This window comes from Macaca mulatta, chromosome 1 (genome assembly GCF_049350105.2).
Source record: "Macaca mulatta isolate MMU2019108-1 chromosome 1, T2T-MMU8v2.0, whole genome shotgun sequence".
NCBI lineage: Eukaryota > Metazoa > Chordata > Mammalia > Primates > Cercopithecidae > Macaca > Macaca mulatta.
Window position 1 is genome coordinate 122,339,896 of NC_133406.1, and position 21,255 is coordinate 122,361,150.

The 21,255-nt window shown below is 38.2% G+C and overlaps 2 protein-coding genes across 8 annotated transcripts in view; one reads left to right on the plus strand and one right to left on the minus strand.

Annotated features, from left to right (window-relative positions):
- WDR3 (WD repeat domain 3) overlaps positions 1-10,674 on the minus strand; it is a 30,536-nt gene extending 19,862 nt beyond the window's left edge. The window contains 6 exon segments of one of the 3 annotated variants that reach the window (NM_001265643.1): positions 175-270; positions 1,188-1,266; positions 2,861-2,979; positions 5,071-5,280; positions 6,587-6,789; positions 10,627-10,654. In NM_001265643.1, the coding sequence (NP_001252572.1) occupies positions 175-270; positions 1,188-1,266; positions 2,861-2,979; positions 5,071-5,280; positions 6,587-6,757 (675 nt within the window). In that variant the 5' untranslated portion in view covers positions 6,758-6,789; positions 10,627-10,654. 3 annotated transcript variants of the gene reach the window in all.
- A 113-nt stretch (positions 10,675-10,787) lies between these two features.
- Positions 10,788-21,255, plus strand: part of GDAP2 (ganglioside induced differentiation associated protein 2) — a 59,767-nt gene continuing 49,299 nt past the window's right edge. The window contains exons 1-4 of one of the 5 annotated variants that reach the window (XM_077987406.1): positions 10,788-10,961; positions 15,962-16,158; positions 18,923-19,165; positions 20,606-20,745. In XM_077987406.1, the coding sequence (XP_077843532.1) occupies positions 18,990-19,165; positions 20,606-20,745 (316 nt within the window). In that variant the 5' untranslated portion in view covers positions 10,788-10,961; positions 15,962-16,158; positions 18,923-18,989. Of the gene's footprint in view, positions 10,962-10,982; positions 11,355-15,961; positions 16,159-18,922; positions 19,166-20,605; positions 20,746-21,255 lie in introns of those variants that run through there. The other 4 variants (XM_015149099.3, XM_015149106.3, XM_028829903.2 and 1 more) reach the window with 4 other exon arrangements.

Consider the following 21,255-nt stretch of genomic DNA (forward strand, 5'->3'; position numbering starts at 1 on the left):
GAGGATAATGAGCATACAAGGAAGAAAAGCTTTTTTAGGTGTTGCAGGTTATTGATGTGATAGAATTCCTTCTAATACTATGTGAAGTACTCAATAATTACATCTGATTCTAAAACCAAGGTGCTTATGAAACTTCTAAACATGACACTGCCCATGATTTTAAAAAGTAATTACCTCTTGCAGATAAGCTATGTCCCATACCCTCAGTTCACTGTCTGAGGCTCCAGTGATGAGTCGCTTTTCTTCTGACACCAGAACCAACCCCCATACCTATAGAATATAAAAAGATTTGAGTAATACAACTTTCAAGAGATTCCAGGTAGTATATGATGTTCCAAAAGTCTAAGTTACCCCGTAGTGAAATGTCTTTAGCACCTTAAAGGCAAAGAAAAGGCATAGCGACAATCCTTTCAAAATGCGCTAAGAGAAATCTCACTATTACAGAGAAAAAAAAATGGCCTGCGGTGAAACTGTTACTTTTGTGATACTACGAGTTTGTCTCTAACCTCCTATAATCAAATTAAGATAATAGCTGTTAAGCATAAATCTTAACTGAAATCCACTCAAATGATGATTTTAAGTCTCTATTTCTTTGCTTTTAGCAGTGTCTAGCAAATAAAAGGTGCCCCGCTAATGTCCATGGCATAACTTTCAGCTTCAAGTATCCAGGAATTAAATAAAGAAAATAATATTGTTGCAAATCAACAAATAATTTAATATTCTTGTCATTAATTCTAGGTATTACCTTCCTGAATGCCTGATATGAATAAAGCACTGAGGATGCAAAGATGTATAAAAAACAGTCCCTGAACTCAACTAATTAGATCTGTGTTCAAGTAACTATTATAACAGCTACCATATGCTGCTTACCTATCAGTAAGCTAGATGCTGCACACATAATATTATTAAACTTCCCTACATTCATAAAAGTGGACACTTATTATTTAGAAATGATGAAACTCAGGAATTAAAAACCATCCAAGGTCAATTTTTACTACATATCAGAGCATCAGTATCTGCTTCAATGGCTGGCATTGCTTCCATCAAACCAGCCTCACTATCCCTCAAGATGGCATGTAATTATTGTGTGCAGTAAAAACAAAGAGCCATGAAAGGGGAAGCGAAGAACACCACCTTTTCCCTTTTGCCTTCCCATTATTTCCCTGGGCCCATGACCCTCCACGTACCTCAGTCCGGTGGCCAACCATTGTTTTAAAGCAGTGCTGAGTATCAAGGTCCCACCATTTCACCATGGTATCTTTCCCACTAGAAGAAGAAACAGGAGAAAAAAAAATATATCCTGTTTAGGAAAACTTATTCAACTAATAGGGAGATCCAAAACTCACTGTTGCTTTAAAAGGAACATATGCTTCAATAATGTCTAAAGTTCCGATTCTCTCTGATCTTTCTTTTGAAAAGCAAAGAATCATAACTTTCCTTGTAGTTATTCCTGTGCAGAAAATAAAATGTTCCACCTACAAGCACAAGAATGACTTTAGATGCAGAGTACCAAAGAATACAGAATTTGATCCATCATGGCTTCCTCCTATCATTTCCATCATCACAGCATTGGCATTCCCTCAGACAATCTACCATGGAAACATCTTAGACTTCTCCCATTCCCTTGTCTTCCTGTCCAGTTAGTCTCTTGTCCTGAAAATGCCTCCTCTGTGAAGTTTCTAAGTATTGACACCTTCTAGTCCGTTTCTGTACACTAACCTGAACTTAAGTCCTACTACCTGGATTATTTTAACAACTTCTCATTTGGTCTCTATCCATTGCTGTTCTTTCATCCCATCCAATGTGCAACTGTCAGATAACCTTAATTTTTAATATTTGCACTCACTCAATGTTCCCTGTAGAATGAAAATCAGGCTCTTTGGCAGCATTCTCAAAATTTCCCATTTATTTGTTCCTAACCCCCTAAATATAAGCCCTCCCAGCCAATGGCCTCTACTACTCCTGCTCAAACACCTCTTCCCTACCTCTTCACTACATAAATCTAATATAATCCTCCTTCATGAGCAAACTGGAAAAAAAAAAAACCCTCAAAAACCTGATTTACAAAGTCCATCCCATATAACCCCACCTTACAGTGTTATTTACTTTCCTTTATATTCCCTAAGCTGTAATATATATATTTTCTATTAGAACTATAGAATCATTCTCTTACAGAACCTGTGTTATCTGAACAAGACACTAATTTACCTGTATCCTATCCCATAGAAACAAATCCACCATTGGTAAAGCATTTAGTGCTCACAGCTTTTTCTGAGTTATTACTATGGTTCCTCTAATTAATGCCTGGCAAACCTTGGTATCCCAGCTTTTCCTAGGTGGCCATTCTTTAGGAATATTCATTATTATGTTAGGTTGAACAATATAAGATTGTTGATATTTGATGATTTTTTATGTACACAAATAAAAATTTCAAATGGTTCATCCTAATAGGTGTTTAGGAGGACTATGAAGTACAGTATATCTCTCCTCAAAAGGCGAGCTGAATTTAACACCTGGTATTCATATCTTCCCTCTGCTCCATATTCTGATTCTTGGCTTTCTAGATATCTAGAAGGTAGACAAAGCTCATTCTATAATGAGCTTCAAAAGGCTAAGAAACATGGAAAAACTGATATCAAGAGAAAAGAATGACAAATTAGAAAAATTATTTTAAAAATAATATAACTTTAGACAGCTCTACAATACTACTTAGAAGAAATGGAAAAAAGGAAAGCAGGAGAACAGGAGAGAACACTAATGCATAAGCATAAGCACACTGCTCATGAGAGAAATGAGTAAGGAAGAAAGCAAATTCTCTCTTCCTAAAAAAGAACTGGAAATTAAACCATTATTTTTTTACCTAGTAACTAGCAGGTTCTTTTCTCGTAGAAACAAGGCTTGTGTGATGGCGTCCTTGTGCCCCTTTAGACGGTAGAGACCACTTTCATTGATCACATCCCATACAATAACATCTGTGTCCTAAAGGGATCAAATAATACAGATGAAAAATAATTTTCTTTAACACATATAGCCTAACTTGACAAACAATGAGACTTAATTATTACAAAGGCAACACATAGTCCTTGCAGAAAATTTGGAAAGCATGGGGAAAGTACAGTGGAATAAACACCAGCCTTATTCCCACCATCCAGAAATAATCCCCAGATATTGTTATTGCTCTAGTTTTTATGTATAATCCAGGTTATTTTCCTATTAGAAATCTGAGATCATGCCATTCCTATCATTTTACAACCTTTTCTTTATTCATTAAATATTATTTCCATTTCTTCCATGTTATTCTAGAGTGTTCACATTTTTAATGCTCACATAATAATAAATTCTAAAACGATAGCACAACTTATTTTAAAATGTTTCTATTTTAGACATTTAGGTAGTTTCCAACTTTCTGCTGTTATAAATATGCAGAAGTGAACATTCTTATACACAAATTTTTGTATGTATATCTGATTAGAAAAAACTGAAATGAAAAGTTCTTGGGTTGTATGATATGTTTATTTTTAAAGTTTTAGATTGATACCATCAAAATGATCTCCAGGTTGGGTAAATCTATAGAACCAGCAGGGATATGTATGACAAGCCCTGTTTCCCATTCACTTAACTCTATTATTAGTTTTCTCAGAAACTACTACCAAACTCATAAGTAAAAAATGTTCAGTCTTAGTATTTATTTTAATTTACATTTATGAATACAAATGAAAAATATTTTACATGCTTTATGATGATTACTGGCCATTAGTATCTCGTTTGAATTGACAATTCATGTGTTTGTCTATCATTCTTTGGGTGTCATCTCTTACTTGACTGTTTGTAAGTTATTAATAGATGAATGATACTAATTCTTTCTTTTTATAGTGAAAATATTAAATATTTTAACTTTTTCAGTTTCCTCTGACTTGTTTTTAATGTACAAATGTTTCAAGTATTCCAATCTACCAAGTTTCCTTTTTATTTCTTTGCTAATACATTTAAAGTCCTTTTCTACCTTGCCATCAGATATTTACTTATATATTTTCTAGTTTACTTTAAAATGCTATTTTTTTATAGTTAAATCTTTAATCTTTGTTTTATTTTGGTATATAGCACAAGGTAAAGCTTTAATTTAAAATTTTCCCCCAAATAGCCAGTTGTCTAAGGACTGTTTTATAAGTAATCCATCATTTTTCTACTTACTAAAAATGTCATCTTTAAAATATACTAATTAGGAATGTAAACGTGGATGTGTTTCTGAGATTTCCATTTGGTTGCAAAAATCTATTTTGCATTGATACTTGCATTGAGGTATCAATATGATACTTCTTAAATTTGGGTTTATACGACATTTTAATATCTGAAACTCCTGTTTTATTATTCTTTTCTTCCCAAATGTTGGTGTTTCCAATTCCTTTGCTTTTCCATATTAGGTCAAGTTCTAAGTAACAACTAAAACCTTTACAATATCTATTTAAATATATCTATATCTATATATAAACATATGTCTAAACATAGCTTTAGCTATATAAATCAATTAGAAAACACTACCATCTTTTCAATGCCTTGTCTTCCCACTCAAGAACATGGATTATATCTCTACAGAAGTCTCCTATTCCATTCTTCAGTAAAGTTTCATGGTATTTTTATGTCTGTTACTTAATCTGTTGTGAATGGAATCTTTTATATTTTCTAACTCATGACTTTTGAGATATAGGAAACCCTACTGACTTTACAGAAAATGGCAAACAATTATTATTTTGTCTCTTCTTTTCCAGTCTTTGTTTTATTTCCTTATTTTACTGTTTTGGGTAGCACTTTCACAATAAGAGTTATCATGGCTATCTTCATCTTATTCTTATACTTAATAGGCTTTTATCAGAGAATATGATAAAATGAACAAAAGGAAACAAAATGAACTTCCCAATTCACACCCATCCTCCTCACTCTATTTCTACCATTATACTACTTTGTATATTGGCAGCCCATTGTTTTACCTGACAATTTTTGTCAACAACTTGCTTCGGCGTAAGCCTTACATTCCTTTAATATACCAAAGTCTGGGTTGATTCAAAGGCTCACCTTGGACCCAGATGCCAGTCTGCCTCCTAGCTGATCATACTTCAAGGTAGTGATAGCTGCTTTGTGACCATTGAAGGTCACATTTCCTTCCCCACTCAGGAGACTGAAGATTCGGATCGACCCATCCTCATACCCAACAGCTAAGTGTAGCCCATCTGGGGAGGGGCACAAGCAAGTAACTTCTTGTTTAAGCCCCTGAAGGATAAGAATCTGAAATTATAAAAATTAAAAACAATATAAAAGAGTTAAGCATGAAATCAAGGGAATAGCATAGGAATACTCAGGCACAGTAAAATTAAGAGCACCAATAATTCCAAATTACTCTTATGAATAAAAATGAAACTCTACAATCCATTTCAAGTTTTTTAATATAGAAATTAGTATTTGTACTAGGCAATTAAATATTTAAGAAAAAGCTTACTTATTTTCTCCAAAGCCCTACATTGGTGTAATACATATAAAAACTCCCTAGGCAATAAAATAAATTTAATACCTTTAATGTAAGTCTTGATCCTAGAACAACACTACGTGATTTTCAATAAAGAGTTGCAAATTCCGGCCGGGCGCGGTGGCTCAAGCCTGTAATCCCAGCACTTTGGGAGGCCGAGACGGGCGGATCACGAGGTCGGGAGATCGAGACCATCCTGGCTAACACGGTGAAACCCCGTCTCTACTAAAAAAATACAAAAAACTAGCCGGGCGCGGTGGCGGGCGCCTGTAGTCCCAGCTACTCGGGAGGCTGAGGCAGGAGAATGGCGTAAACCCGGGAGGCGGAGCTTGCAGTGAGCTGAGATCCGGCCACTGCACTCCAGCCTGGGCGGCAGAGCGAGACTCCGTCTCAAAAAAAAAAAAAAAAAAAGAGTTGCAAATTCCTTTAACTGAGACCCATTTTATAAGAAAACAATCTGCATGGCAATCGAGTACTACAGTGGTTTTCACCACAAAGGACTCTGGGTGGCAACAAGAATCAAAGTAGTAATCTCTTGGGAATCACAAAATGAGTGGACAATATCAAAATGCCTATATTTGGTTTGGCAAAAGTGGTAGGCTTAGGGAATTCAGTCACACAAAGTATTGAAGTCTAGTTTAACAACACTCGGGCCTTATCCACATTAGAAAAACATTCTGCCAACATAGAGTTACCATCCTTTTACATGCCTAATATTTTACAACCAGCTATAAGCATAAGTCGAACTTGAAAAATAGAATTGGTAGAGAAAAAATACATTAGGAATAAATAATTACTACAAATAATGACCTGTAAATATTCCAACAAATAGACATCTAAGAAATAAGTTCCTATTTCTTTGTGGTTTTCAGAATTTAGTGGAGAAGAACACAAAGGAACTTGATGCTTGGCTAGCTAGACCTGAAGGAAAAAGATTTCTCTTCTCTTCTAAGGGCACACACACACCAAAAAAACTCATGATAAATAAATCAGAGCTCCCCCACTCCTACTACCTCTCCATCCTCAAGTACCAATAAATCAATATCAAACTGGTCATTTTGGGCTCACCTTCTCTCCTTTCCTTAAGTCCCAGATGAAAACGTGTTCACAAGCTGGTACTGCCACATAGCGTCCTTTCTCACCACGAAGTGTCACAAAGACAACATTACCTTTTTGGCTGCCAATGACGCCAAAGACGGCACTAGCAACATAGCGTAGGTACTGCTTGGTGAGCCCCATGTTATGATGTCTGATACCACAGGTGAGGCAATCTGTGCACAGAAACAAAGAAAACTCAGCTCCTTGGGTGCCTTGGTTCTACTAGGTTAGTAAACACCAACTGTTTTTTGTTTTTCATTTTTGAGACAGAGTCTCACTCTGTCGCCCAGGGTGGAGTGCAGTGGCGGGATCTGGGCTCACAGCAGACTCTGCCTCCTAGGTTCAAGCGATTCCCCTGTCTCAGCCTCCCGAGTAGCTGGGACTACAGGCATGTGCCACCACACCCGGCTAATTTTTGTCTTTTTTTTTTTTTTAGTAGAGATGGGGTTTCACCATGTTGACCAGGCTGGTCTCGAACGCCTGACCTCAATTGATCCGCCCGCCTCGAAGTGCTGGGATTACAGGTGTGAGCCACTGCGCCCAAACAACACCAACTGTTTATCATGTCATTAAAAGCATGTAACTTGTGACTTCTTAATCTTTATTTACTCTGAATAATTCATTGACCTAAAATACCTAGACATCTTCATTTTATTCCTGTTGACTCAATATAATCCCTCTTCCTCAAGTTCCAGATTAGTCATATTGTCATCCCCAACTCATGCATATCTGACATTATAGGCTCAATGCAGCTAAACTAATTTACTTCTGCCCATTCAACCAGCATCAAAGCTTTTACATAGAGATTGGTAGTCTGAGACTGAACATATTTTTCAGTGACTATTTATTGAAAACCTACCAATTAGATAGGCACCGTTCTAGACACTGGATATACACTATTAATAAGACAAAATCCCTAACCTCATATTACTTAACCTTCTTGTACAGTGGTTCTCTAACTCTAGTATACATCCAAATTACCTGGAGGGCTTATGAAAACACTGCTAGAAAACACCATCTCATCTCTTCTCCCAGCACCTGTTTCTGATTTCATAAGTCTGGGGTAGGGCCTAGAATTTTTCATTTCTAACAAGTTTCCAAGTGATGCTGCTGTTGCAGTTCTTGGACCACACTTTGAGAACTATTAGTCCATGAAAGTCTGTCCTTCATTTCAAAATCAGAGCAGTCACTTACCCTTGGCATAGAAAATGGGTGAGCAACTTGGCACACTATTTTTGGAAAGATGCCATAATTTCTGCACTTTTATTAAATTCACTGAAAATCCATAATCCACTGGTTATGTATAAAAGGGACAAGAGGTGAATGAAGGAGATAACAGATCAGTCCCATCTGTTCTTTACATGAAGAGTAAAAAATATACCCAAAAAACACCCATGCAACTTAAAACACACAAAAATAAAGAAGTTACAGTCTTTTATGAGGAGCTGTTTCTTTTTGCTATTGTTTTTTGTTTCTTTGTTTGGTTGATTTAACTCTACAGGGTCTTTCTAATTATCAAATGCTGTTTTAGTCTACTTCAACAAAAAAAAATTCAATCTCAACTCTCTGATAATATTTTCTGTTAATAATCACTTACTGGCCTCATTGTTTCTCTCACAGGAACCAACATAAAGCCAATTTAAAATCAAGGAAAGATAATGTTAACAGGATAATAATGCTCTTAGCCTAGGCCATTTGATTAATTCCTTCGCAATTCCTCTTATTCCTCCAGACTCTGTAGTTGTTCCTTATGTTTGCCTGTCTTTGTACATCTACCACCTCCTTCTATAGTATCTTCCTTGGAGAATTCATATAGCATGCCTAGGTCCACAGACTCCCATATGTCTATTTCCAGTCCTGCCCACCTACATGAATACTAATTATAGAGTTTCCAATATTTACTGAACATCTCCACTTGAATATCTTAGAGTTTCACATTTAACATGTCTATAACCAAACCTACCTTACTTCTGGTATCCCTCTCTTTTTTTCAGACACTAAGACACAATTTTCCCAGTTACTCAGGCTCAAAACCATTTAATAACCTTTGAATCATTAATAAAAAATATTATTATAGCAGCCAAGATTTAGCGAGTGCTTATGCTATAGTAACTGATAACATTAAATGTATATAACTTCGTAAACATATGCAACTGTTTAATTACATACAGCAATTAAGCAATTAATGAAATGAGTTAACATATGCAAAGCACTTAGAAAAGCCTCTAGCACATTGTAAATGTAAGTATAAAAAAATTATCCTCAAGCCTGTAATCCCAGCACTTTGGGAGGCCGAGACGGGCGGATCACGAGGTCAGGAGATGGAGACCATCCTGGCTATCACGGTGAAACCCCGTCTCTATTAAAAAAAATACAAAAAACTAGCCGGGCGAGGTGGCAGGCGCCTGTAGTCCCAGCTACTCGGGAGGCTGAGGCAGGAGAATGACGTGAATCCAGGAGGCGGAGCTTGCAGTGAGCTGAGATTACGCCACTGTACTCCAGCTTGGGCGACAGAGCGAGACTCCGTCTCAAAAAAAAAAAAAAAAAAAAAAAAAAAAAATTATCCATAAGGACCTGGTGTGGTAGCTCATGCCTGTAATCCCAGCACTTTAGGAGGCCAAGGCCTGGAAGTCAAGAGTTTCAGACCAACATGGGCAACACAGCAAGATCCTATCTCTACAAAACGTTTTTTTAAAAATTAACCATGCATGGTGATGCACTCGGGAGGCTGAGGCAGAAAGATCACTTGAGTCCATAAGTTCGAGGTTGCAGTGAGCTATGATCACGCCACTGCACTCCAGCCTGGGTGACAGTGAGACTCTATCTCTAAAAATAAATAAACAAATTCTCCACAATAACACTACAAGGGAAGTCACTCTTCCTATCTCTATTTTACAGACAAGGAACTCAGACCCAGAGATGGTAAACTGCTAACCCAAAGTCATTCAGCAGCTAAGTGCCAAAGTCAGATCCCAATCCAGCCAGTCTAACTCCAAAATTTCTGCTTTTAACCACTATGCTAAACTGCTTCTATTTGCCTCTTTCTCTGTAGTCAACTCCACCTGACTGTTAGTCTGACACAGGATGCCTTTCCCTCCAGCACTTTCAGTTCCAGCTCTTTATCACTGGGTTACTGCACTGACTTTCCACCTAGCACCTCCGCCTCCATGTTTTTCACTCTTTTCATTTAAAAGTCATAATACTACCGACTAATCTTTTCAAATGAGCTTTCCCATCCTAAAGCCTTGAAAAGGCTGAATCGTTTGCCAGTTTTCAAAAACTCATCCTGTCTAACCTCCGTATTTCTCGAATAAACGTTCCTGTCGGGCTGGCTAGTTTCCTTCCTCGTCCTGCGACCTTGTATTCTTCATAGTATTCGTTTTACTCAGAATAAATGCATTTTCTCCTCTACTTATTTTAATCAATGTTATCCTCTGAGGCCCACTTCTTTTCGAGTAAACCCAATTCTCGCAGCCTTTTTTCATACCCTCGATATTTAAACTACCTCCCAAACAACTTGCACTGTTCACTTTGTTCCACGTGCACAGCTTTCGCCTCCTTTCGGACAGTTCATGACCAAACCTTCTTCCGAGACCCCATCATCTCCGCTTCCTAATCCACAGCCCCCAAAACGATGTTTTCACGATGCACTGAGGGCCTGGACCGTGGTAACAGACCTGCCACACATTCCTAAACTAGTCTTCGGTCAGGAAAGGGTGACGGAGGGTTCCACACATCGAACACACGGTCAGATCATCCTCAGGCAAGCCCGTTCATACGCACGGTCAGGCAGCTCTGCTCAGCACACGCAACCTCGCCGAGTAGCTGAGGGGCTTCCAAGTACTGCTGTGGGGACGCCCGTAGTTACCTGAGTTCCCCCAGCCCTAACAACAGGCCCTAAATACGCCCGCCTCGGCTGCTGCTGACATCACGAACGCCTCAGACAGAATCTGCAAAATCGGAGCCGCACAGAAGGCTCTCAGCTCCAAACTTGAACCTCCAGGACTCACCTCAGCCTCCACGAGGCTCCCAGCCGACTGGGCCCGCCCACAAGACCTGCCCCTTCCGGGAACGTTCCGGAAGCCTCTTTCTCCAGAGGTTCCCTTTGCCTTCCAGGAGGAAATGACGGAGAGAGCCAGGCGCTGATTGGCGAGCTCTGGCCGGGAGCGGAAGCCGGTGTTTCGCAGCCGAGAGCATTTGCAGCTGGTCACTCCAGCCTCCTGGGACTTTGACTCGCCCTACTCGGTGCGCTCCTGCTGAGGGTCGTCGGAGATGTCGCTCGGCCGCCTTCTACCGGGAGCCTGATCCGTCCCGCCCGCCGCCCGGATGGGACCGCCGGAGTGCTGTGAGAGGCGGGGCGGAGACCGGGAGGGAAGGCGGGGCGGAGGGGGCCGGGGGCGCGGCCCGAGGCGCACGGGACCCGGCCCTGGTCGGGATTGCAGGCTGAGGTTTTAGTTCTGTCACTTCTCTGGAAGAATGAGGCTGGCACCACTTCCTCGCCTGTTGGTTAGGTTCTCGCCCGAGGCGTTGTCGGGGACGCCGTGTTGACGAGGAGTGAAGGGGTAGGCAGTCGGCGGGCACTAGGGACAGTGGTGCCCTAGCCAAGAAGGCGCGCGCCCTAGGGTGCAAGTGTATAGGGCCGGCGGGAGCCCTTGCTGGTTGTAGCCCCAAAGACAAGTCCATGTTGCCGCTCCTGTGGACTGGACATTCCACGAACCGAGAGCACCTCGGGTGAGGGGTAGGTAGACGCTGAGCCCAGGATGGTGCGTTGTCTAGGTCCCCGCAATCCCTGGAGTGACACTGGCCTGGCTTTGTGTTTCCGCTCTCTGGCCGCTTGAAGGGGAAGTGACCAAGGCTGACTCCTCCTTGTTTGCTCCCTGAGATTTAAGTGCTCTGTCACCAAGTGGGAATTAGCTGTTCTCTCTTGCATTTCTACTACTTTATTCTTGAGCTGCATAGAAGTGTTTAGAAATGAGTTCTGATGTCTAGAGCTGTGCAAAATTAAAGCTAACATAGCGGTACAAAAGAAGATCCTACCAGCGCTTCTTGAACAAGGTATCTAAAGCCAGCCTAGAAATTAGACCTTTGTCTACATAATCTGATTTTGTTCAGAGTTTCTTGAGCTTAAGGCATGTTCAGCTAATCTTTCGTATTCAAGAAAATTGCAATAGCAAAGAATGCGTATGATGAGACTGTGGACAGCTGTAGCAGCATAGGAGTTTTGAAACAAGATTGCCGTGTATTGGATGAATGACAAAGGAAGAAATTGTGGCCACAAACTATTATTTTAATAAGTTGGGTGGGAAAGGGAGCGTTTGAGTGGGTGTGTATGGTTAATATCCCTGACAGGTGCTGTGCATTATATTATTATGGGGGAAAGCGTGTGCTTCAATGGAAAACTGCATAGTTTCGAGTCTATCTTACCCCTTGGATTAGCTAATTCTAAAAAAGCCATTTTTCAGTTATGTAAACTAGGTAACTGACATCAATGCTAGATAATTTTTGTCAAGACATGCGAATTCGCTCTCTGAGAGGTTCAGTGGAAGTTTTGCCTCCTTTTGCATGTTTATTTCAATATTCCTGCTCTAAGGTGTCTAATTCTGGGATTTTCTTTATCTTCTGCCTGGTTCCCTTTTGAGTTAAATAAAATCTTGAACACGGGTTTGGTTTTATATTTGAAGGAGTCATGATTTTACCTTTTCTTTAAAAATTATATTAATATTATTAAATATTATGGGATGGGACAACCACAGATGGAAAAAAAATGATTTTAATAAGAGTTGGTATCAGAGCAACTGTGAGTGGTAAGATAATGCATCTTATAAAATTCCCTATACAGTGTTTCAAGGATATAACTCTACCTCCTTATTTAAGTTTCAAAATGCTCAATATATCAATACTTACAATTAAAACATAGTGCAGTTCATTTAATATGAAGGGGTACTACTAATTCACTGTGAGGATATGTTCTTTGGGTGCTTTTGAGTGATGATGTTAAATTTGACCCAAGCCGTTGACAAGCTTAGGAATGTTCTTGTTATACTGTGTTTATTGTTGACATACTTGACTACTTCAGTTAGTCTTCCAATCTGAGAATCTTTTTAAAAAACTGTGATTCTCACTGATGGCATAAAATGATTCTTAAGTATGGTGTTGGATGGTGGCATAGAATGATTCTTAAGTATGGTATGCACACAAATCTTAGTGTACTCTGAACTGTTAAATATTGAAATACAAAGTCATAAAGAATGGTAAACCTGGGAATTAATGGCCGTCAAGTGCATGTACCAGCTGTCTTTGTACTGTTGTTGTCCAGGCTGGTCTGATCAATGTAAGCATTTTGAAAGACAGGTAAACAGGTCAAAAGTTACCATTTTTCATTCTTAAATGATATCATTTTCTTTTTATCCAGACAAAAAGGTTTTTTTGAGATGGTGATCCAAGGTATTATGCCCAATTTTTCCCAGTTTTGAACAATAAAATCTGATCTCTCTAGCCAGTCCAGTTATTCATATTAAGCAGTATTTAAAGGACTTCTTAAACTAAAAGATGACAGGATTTGAGAAAGAAAAAAAAAAAAAACAGAAGTTGCAGTGTAATGAGAGCTGTTTACTCTGTACTGTTTGAATTATAAAGGATACATAGTGGGTTATCTTTGTCTTTAGGTCCTCTTCACTAAAGTACTGAAAAGCATATGGCTATGGAAATAGATCTGATTCATTATGGAATCTTCTGTTTGTCCCATGTAGGCTTTTTGATCCTTGGAAATTAATGTCTTGCTTCAAGAACCTTTTTTGTTTTTTTAAACTAGGGCTTAGTGTTTATGAATTTATTCAAAGTACAGAGCTGATCAACTGATTTTCAGTGGACAGTCTTGCTCTCCTTTAATGTTATCAAAAATTCTGGCTGTGACTATAGATTACTGGGTATAGAAGCCTTCTCCTCCCTTCATCACTTGAGCAATCTGTTTGCATTCTATCACTGAGATTGTAATTCAAATTTATTTACAAATCTGCTTGTATGAGCTCATACACAAACATTTTGGGGAGTGAAAGGATCTGTATCTTTCATGTGATTCTCAAAGGGGCCTGTGACCTTGAGAATGTTAAAAACCACTGTTCTCTTAGGGATCAGGTTTTCCTGCCTAGCTTGGGTTTGTGGCTCCAGTTACTGTATGTATTACTAAGGTGTATGTGTGTTTAGGGGAGGGAGAGATTCGAACCTCTTTTTGGTGAAAAACATCAATGTTTGTTTAGAGATGGAGTTGAAAAAGAATTCAACCTTTGCTAAACACTGTGACACTTCATAAAATGCCATTAAATTTTGTCCTAAAATAAGAGCTATGAGCATTACTTTTACTTATTTAACATCCAAATCTTGTGAGTCACAATTACTTAAAAGCTGGGAAAAGGATCCAACAAACCCTACTGACCAGGTCTGATCAGGGATATAGGAGAACCACCAGGGTGTACTGTCAAAGACGGTAATAGAGTTTTGAGGAGGAAATGATCAGTAATAAATGTGGATAAAATTGGATTAGTTCTTGGATTTGACATTTGGGAAGTTATTGTTGACCTTGATAAAGCAGTTTTAGCATAGCTATAGAGCGGAAGCAAAACTGCAGTAGATTGAGCAAATGTATGAAGAGAAAACAGAGCTACAAAACAAATTACTCTTAAAAAGTCAAGTGGAAAAAAAAGAGGAGTTTAATATTCTGAAGAAGAAATGAAGTAGAAGAAATAAAGGAGGAAAACCTTTTTGAGAACAGGAGGATTGAGAGGAAGGAAAAAGTAATATGTAATTGTAAAAGGAGAATTTGTGTTGTAACACTCACTTAAGAGGAGAAATGGTCAAATGAAGGAAATTGCTTAAATTAAGGTGATTTAGCAGGCTTAAAAGTATGGAATATACCCTCAAATCATCACTTGGAAGTTGGAAACAGTGAATGATTTTGAATTGGAGGGAAGTTAAGGTAATTGTTCTCCTATGCAGTTTTGACACCAATTATCTCATTTAATGCTCACAATAATCTTAGGAGACTTACTCTTATTTTAGAAATAAAAAATCTGGTTTAGAGTCAAGGATAACACAACTATTGGATGATCCAAACTCAGACCCTGTGATAACAGAGTCCAAACTCTCACATTGAAACATACTGTCTCTGCCTCACTGTGTAATTGCACATGGAAATATTTACCTTAAAATACTAAAGAAGCTGGATTCAAAATTGTATCAGTATGATTTTACCTATCACAGAAAAATGTAGTAACTACATCAAAAGTTGAGGAATTTTTTCCTCCCCCTTAATTTTGGTTTCTTTTCTTTTCCTTCTTTTCGTTTCTTTTCTTTTTTGAGATAGGGTTTTGCTCTGTCACCCATGCTGGAGTGTGGTGGCACAATCTTGGCTCACTGCAACCTCCACCTCTTGGGCTCAAGCAATCCTTCTACCTCAGCCACCTGAGTAGCTTGGACTACAGAAGCATGCCACCACACCTGGCTAATTTTTTGTATTCTTGTAGAAATGGGGTCTCACTGTGTTGCCCGAGCTGGTCTTGAACTCCTGCGCTCAAGTGATCTCCCCGCCTCAGCCTCCCAAAGTGCTGGGATTACAGGTGTGAGCCACCGCGTTCGACCAATTTGATATTTTTCAAATGTTCTGTAAACATGTATTACTTAGAGTCAGAAAGAAAAGTTATCTTAGAAAAGCAATTTTGTCCTGAAAGTTGGCCTTCAAGTTTACAAACTGAAAACTGTTTGTGTTTAATGGATTTGTTTTTAGATTATAGTTAAGAACTTTCAATATTAGTCATTGTCATAAAAAATCTGCAGATAATTTTTTGAAATTATGAACTTTTGCTAAGTGTCATTCCATTGAGCATGAGGCAATTTAACCGTGGTTGATGAGTATAGTCTTCATTTGTCCTCTGTTCAGCTTGTCTATTGCAAGTCTGAATGCTTATGAACAGATAACAAAACTTGTGGAAAGGCCAGTTTGATGGAATAAACACCGACTTTTAGGTAAAATTAATTTCTTTATTTCAAAGTAATTTCAAAGGTGTATTTAGTATCAATAAGAATAGTCTTCTCATACAAATTTATCACTGTGTAACCTACAAGGCCTTTCTGAAATTATTATATAAATGATTATATTTCCTGTTCCACAGCATTGATTTAGGCATTAGCATATTCACTGGATCCACGTTTTGTTCCAATTAGCATCCCATGTATCTCAGCAGGAAACATCACGGAATGTATTGTGGAAGGGCATGCTTGTTTTATTTAATAACAAACATGAAAACCATACTGAAAAACTCAAAAAACTTCATGAGATCATGTCCTTTGCAGTAACATAGATGGAGCTGGAGGCCATTATCCTAAGCAAACTAATGCAGGAACAGAAAACCACCTACTGCATGGTCTCACTTATAAGTGGGAGCTACACAGTGAGAACACATGGACACAAAGAAGGGAACAACAGACACTGGGACCTACCTGAGGGTGAAAGGTGGAAGGAGGGAGAGGATCAAAAAACTACCCATCAGGTACTATGCTTATTACTGGGGAGATGTAATAATCTGTACACCAAACCCCGTGACGTGCAGTTTACCTACATAACTAACCTGCACATGTACCTCTGAACCTAAAAGTTAAGAAAGAGAAAGAACTAAGAGAAAAGAAGAGAGAATCTGAAATTACGTGCCTCCTGATGAAAGACACACCATCTCATATAATCTTGCCAGAACTGACTACTAACAAGAAGTTTTCAAATAACAGAGAAACTTATTGAACCATACATGAATATGCAAGCAACAAAATCCAGACTGTGGAACACTACAGTTTCAGGATATAAATTTTACAGAAAAGGAAATGTTGGATGGGGGACTTGTAGATTAAAAGAGATTTAAGATATACACTAAAATGTTTTAAATGGCTAATATTAAACTATGGTTTCTGGGGATGCACAGTTAGGTGAAAAGGCCATATGAGTATATAAGAAAGTGATTAAAAGTTCTGATAGTAGTTACTTTGGGGGACAGGAAGGGGTTGAGATCATGACAGATCACATGCAGGTACTTTTGGGTGCCTGCACAGTTCTATCTCCTGACTTTGGTGGTGGTTCCAGGGGTGTTTCCTTCATAATAGCTCATTAAACTGCACATTTATTTGGGGAGAAAGAAGTTCACATGCTGACTTTCTTTCCCTGATCATCTATCTGCCCTTATTTATTTCATGTTACCAACAGCCTCCAACTTACCAAACCTGTTAATCAGTTCTTAGTCCTGTTACTCAACCTCTCAGTAGCATTTAACTGATACGTCTCAAGTATTGCTTGAAATGTTTTCTTCACTTGGCTTTTAGGCTACCACGCTTCCCTGGTTTACCTTCCTTTCTTAGCATTCCTTCTCTATCTCACTTTCTAACTTGTCCTCTTTCCCACCTCTAAGTTTTGTTGTAGGACTCAGTCCTTGGATCTGTTTTCTCTATTTGCATTTACTCTCTAGGCTCGTCCAGTTCCCATAGCTTTAAATACCATCCATATGCTGAGAATTCCAAATTTATATTTTTAGCCCCATCTTCTGTGAGCTCTAGCCTCATATAACCAATTTGCATGTTTGACATAAACACTTGGTCATAGAATGAGCATCTCAAACTTAGCGCACCCAAAAAGACATAAGAAAAAGAAAATCCATTGGTTATCACTCTACCCTACGACCTACTCCAATTTTTCTCTTCTCTGTAAATAGCATAACATTTACTCAATTGTGTAAGCAAGTAATCCAGAAGTTATCTTTGGTTCTGCTCTTTCTCCCTACTGTCTATATTCTTAAGTAAGTCTTGTTGACACCACTTGCAAAATACATTCCAAGTCTAACATTTCTCATCACTACCATCTCACCTAAATTATTGCAGTCATTTTCTATTGATCTCTGCACCTACTCTTGCCCCTTCTCAGTTTCACTGTAGCTACAGTAGTCTTTTCAAATATTTATATTTAATCATTACCATGATCAAGATCCTCTAATAGCATCCCCTCATATTTAGAATAAGATCTAAACTTCTTACCATAGTTTACAAACTGTATCCTCTGGCCTTTCCCTCTCTTACCAACCTCATCACCTACCACTCATTACCTAGCTTATTCTGCTTTTCCTAAACTGACCTCCTTGCTCCTCCTGTAGTATACCAAGATCCTTCCTGCCTGTTTGTCCTTTGCACTTGCCATTTCCTTTGCCTGAAACATCTCCCAGAGCTTCACGTGGCTTGCTCTTTCATTGTATCTTTCTACTGAGATGTTACCTGTTCTCTCATAGTACTTACTTCCTCTAGTCATTCTGTTAGATCCCTGCTTGTTTCTTTATCATGTATCATCTTCTGTCTTCTCCATGGAATTATATGCTCCGGAAGGGCAGGGACTTGCTCTTATTCACCAGTGTGTACCCAGTGCCTAGAATAGTATCTAACACATGGTAGATGCTTGCAAATATTTTTTTTTTTTTAGACGGAGTTTTGCTCTCGTTGCCCAGGCTGGAGTGCAATGGCGCAGTACAAAGATTTATTCGATGAATGAATATACCATTTTACTGAAATAGATGTTTGACTCATAGGCAAATTGATTCTCCTTTTCTCTAGCAACAAATAATTTCCCATTACTTCTCTCTAGTACTTGACACTGTGTGTCTTCCAACACCCTCCTCTTCTAATGTTGGTATTTCAGTACAACCAGCCACCTACCATATCACTGTCTCACACACCATATCCTATAAATTGTCAACTCTTGTTCATCCTTCTTTTGTATTTTGCTTCTTAAATGTGTGCCTCCTTCTGTATCTCCTTTCCTAGTTGAAACCTTTATCATCTCTTACTACTTGATTGCAGTAACCTCCCAGCTTCTCATTTTGTCTTAGTACATCCTCCACATTATCATCAGACTTTAAATTATACATATGATTTATCTTTGTATCCCTTGCAGCATCTATCACTTTTTGTTTTTTCAATAGTAGGCACTCAGTGAATGTTGAATGAATAGTCCTGTTTCTGGAAAATAGAATTGGTGGGCCATGTGATTACTTTAATGGCTATAATTCTTTGAAAAGAATTTATGCTTAAATAATCACTCTTTAATCCTGTTTTAGAAATGCTGTAGCAATTCTTTGTTGTCCATTGTTTTTAATGGACTTGTAAAGTGACTATAATCACACAATATATTATTGGGTTGTTTCACAGTGGAATTTTCTTTACTGCTTTAATAGAATTCAAGTAATATCTGTACTTCTCTATTAAAATGATTCTTTCTTTTCTCTTAAGCTAAAGTCTCCAGTGAATATTGAATTGCTGAGGAATTTGGGAAAAGACAAATCAAAGTTCCCATTCCATGGATCCCTTAGGTGCGCCTTCCCAGTTTGTGGATGTGGATGCACTACCAAGCTGGGGTGACTCATGCCGAGATGAATTAAATTCCTCTGATACTACAGCTGAAATATTTCAGGAAGATACTGTTCGATCACCTTTTCTTTATAATAAGGACATCAATGGAAAAGTAGTTCTTTGGTAATTATTTGATTACATCATATCCTGAGGAGATAACACTTTCTCATAATTTATTCTGACCTCTTTGTAAGCTCTAGCATTGTTGAAATACAGCTTTACATATACATATATGATTTTATTGAGGTATAATTGACATTTAATAAACTACATATTTAAAGTACACAATATAAGTTTTGACTTGTTAACACATCCATGAAGCTATCACCACAATCAAGATAGTGAATATACCCATCACCTCCAAAAGTTTTTTTTTCTGTTCCTTTGTAATTCTTCCTTCCTGCGCTTCCCTGCCTCCCCATCTCCAAGCAACCACTGATCTTCTTGTCACTATAGGTTAGTTTGCATTTTCTAGGGTTTTATTTAAATTGAACTGTGTGCTTTTTGGTCTGTTTTCAGCAGAATGATTTAAGTTCATCTGTGTTTTGTGTATCAGTAGTAGTTCATTGCTTTAAAAAACTGCTTCACTGAGATACAATTCATATACAATATAATTCATCAGTTCAAATTGCACAGCCCAGTGATTTTTAACATAGAGTTGCATAACCTTCACTACAGTCAATTTTAGAACATGTTCATCAGCCCAAAGCCCCATTAGCAGTCACTCCTCATTTTTCCTTAATCTCCCTAGGCAACCACTAATCTACTTTCTTGTCTCTATAGATTTGCCAATTCTGAACATTTCATATAAATGGAATGAATACAATAAAGTTTGTGGTTTTTTGTGACTTAGCATAATGTTTTCAAGGTTCATCCATATTGTACAAATCAATACTTTACTCTTTTTTTTTTTTTTTTTTTTTTTTGAGATGGAGTCTCGCTCTGTCACTCAGGCTGCAGTTCAGTGGCGCGATCTCAGCTCACTGCAAGCCCCGCCTCCCAGGTTCATGCCATTCTCCTGCCTCAGCCTCCCAAGTAGCTGGGACTACAGGTGCCCGCCACCACGCCCAGCTAATTTTTTGTATTTTTAATGGAGACAGGGTTTCACCATGTTAGCCAGGATGGTCTCGATCTCCTGACCTCGCAATCCACCTGCCTCGGCCTCCCAAAGTACTGGGATCACAGGCGTGACCCACCATGCCCAGCCAGTACTTTATTCTTTATTAGGATTGAATAATATTCCCTTGTATGGATATACCACATTTATTAGTTCATTAGTTGATGGATATTTGGTTTGCTTCTACTCTCTGGCCGTTATAAATAATGCTGCTATTTCTAAACATGATGGTTTTGTGAGTTTCAGGGTTATAACAATTGCATTAAAGATCTAAGATGCCAGATTGTTTTTTAAGTCAGAAATTTCTTTTCTACTATTACTTAGCTTGTGAGCTAGCAAGACCAACATTTTGAAAAAGACAAGGATAAAATGTTTTGAAATAATTAGAAACTAGATTTCTTTTCTTCTTCTTCCCCACATTTGTTCGTTCTTTACTGTTTCTTCAGGAAAGGAGATGTGGCATTACTGAACTGTACAGCCATTGTGAATACCAGCAATGAAAGTCTCACAGATAAGAATCCCGTGTCAGAAAGTATCTTCATGCTTGCAGGGCCTGATCTGAAGGAAGATCTCCAGAAACTTAAAGGTGAGTGAATTTTCTTTCATATGTTATCATTTAAGGAAACATTCATTTTGATGTCCTCTACCTTGAAGAGGCATGTTTTGTGGGAAAATTATATAGATGTAGCTGTTTTTCTTTTGTTGAAACTAAATAAAAACTGCTTTTGAAAGCTCCATTTTAACAAAATTTATTAAATTTTGAAATGTGTTAAAAACTGAGTCCTGAGAATTTACTAGCAGTAAAACTTCTTTGTCCTGTCCTGGATTTTAAATGACAATCACTGTAGCTGATTAGATCTTTGGTAGCATTTTCTTGGCTGCATATTTTCTTGCACAAAACATGCAAGAAAAGCCTTATGAGATGACTATCCTCCTGAACTGAAAAGCTGTTAAATTACCAACTTTGCAGCCCTTTGTTATTTGAGCCCAAATGAAATACTGTGAAATTCAATCTTCCCATTGTATAAAAACTATTTATGAAATATAGCAATGTTGCTTAAAATGTAAACAGCAAAGTTAACCTGTATAAAATCTT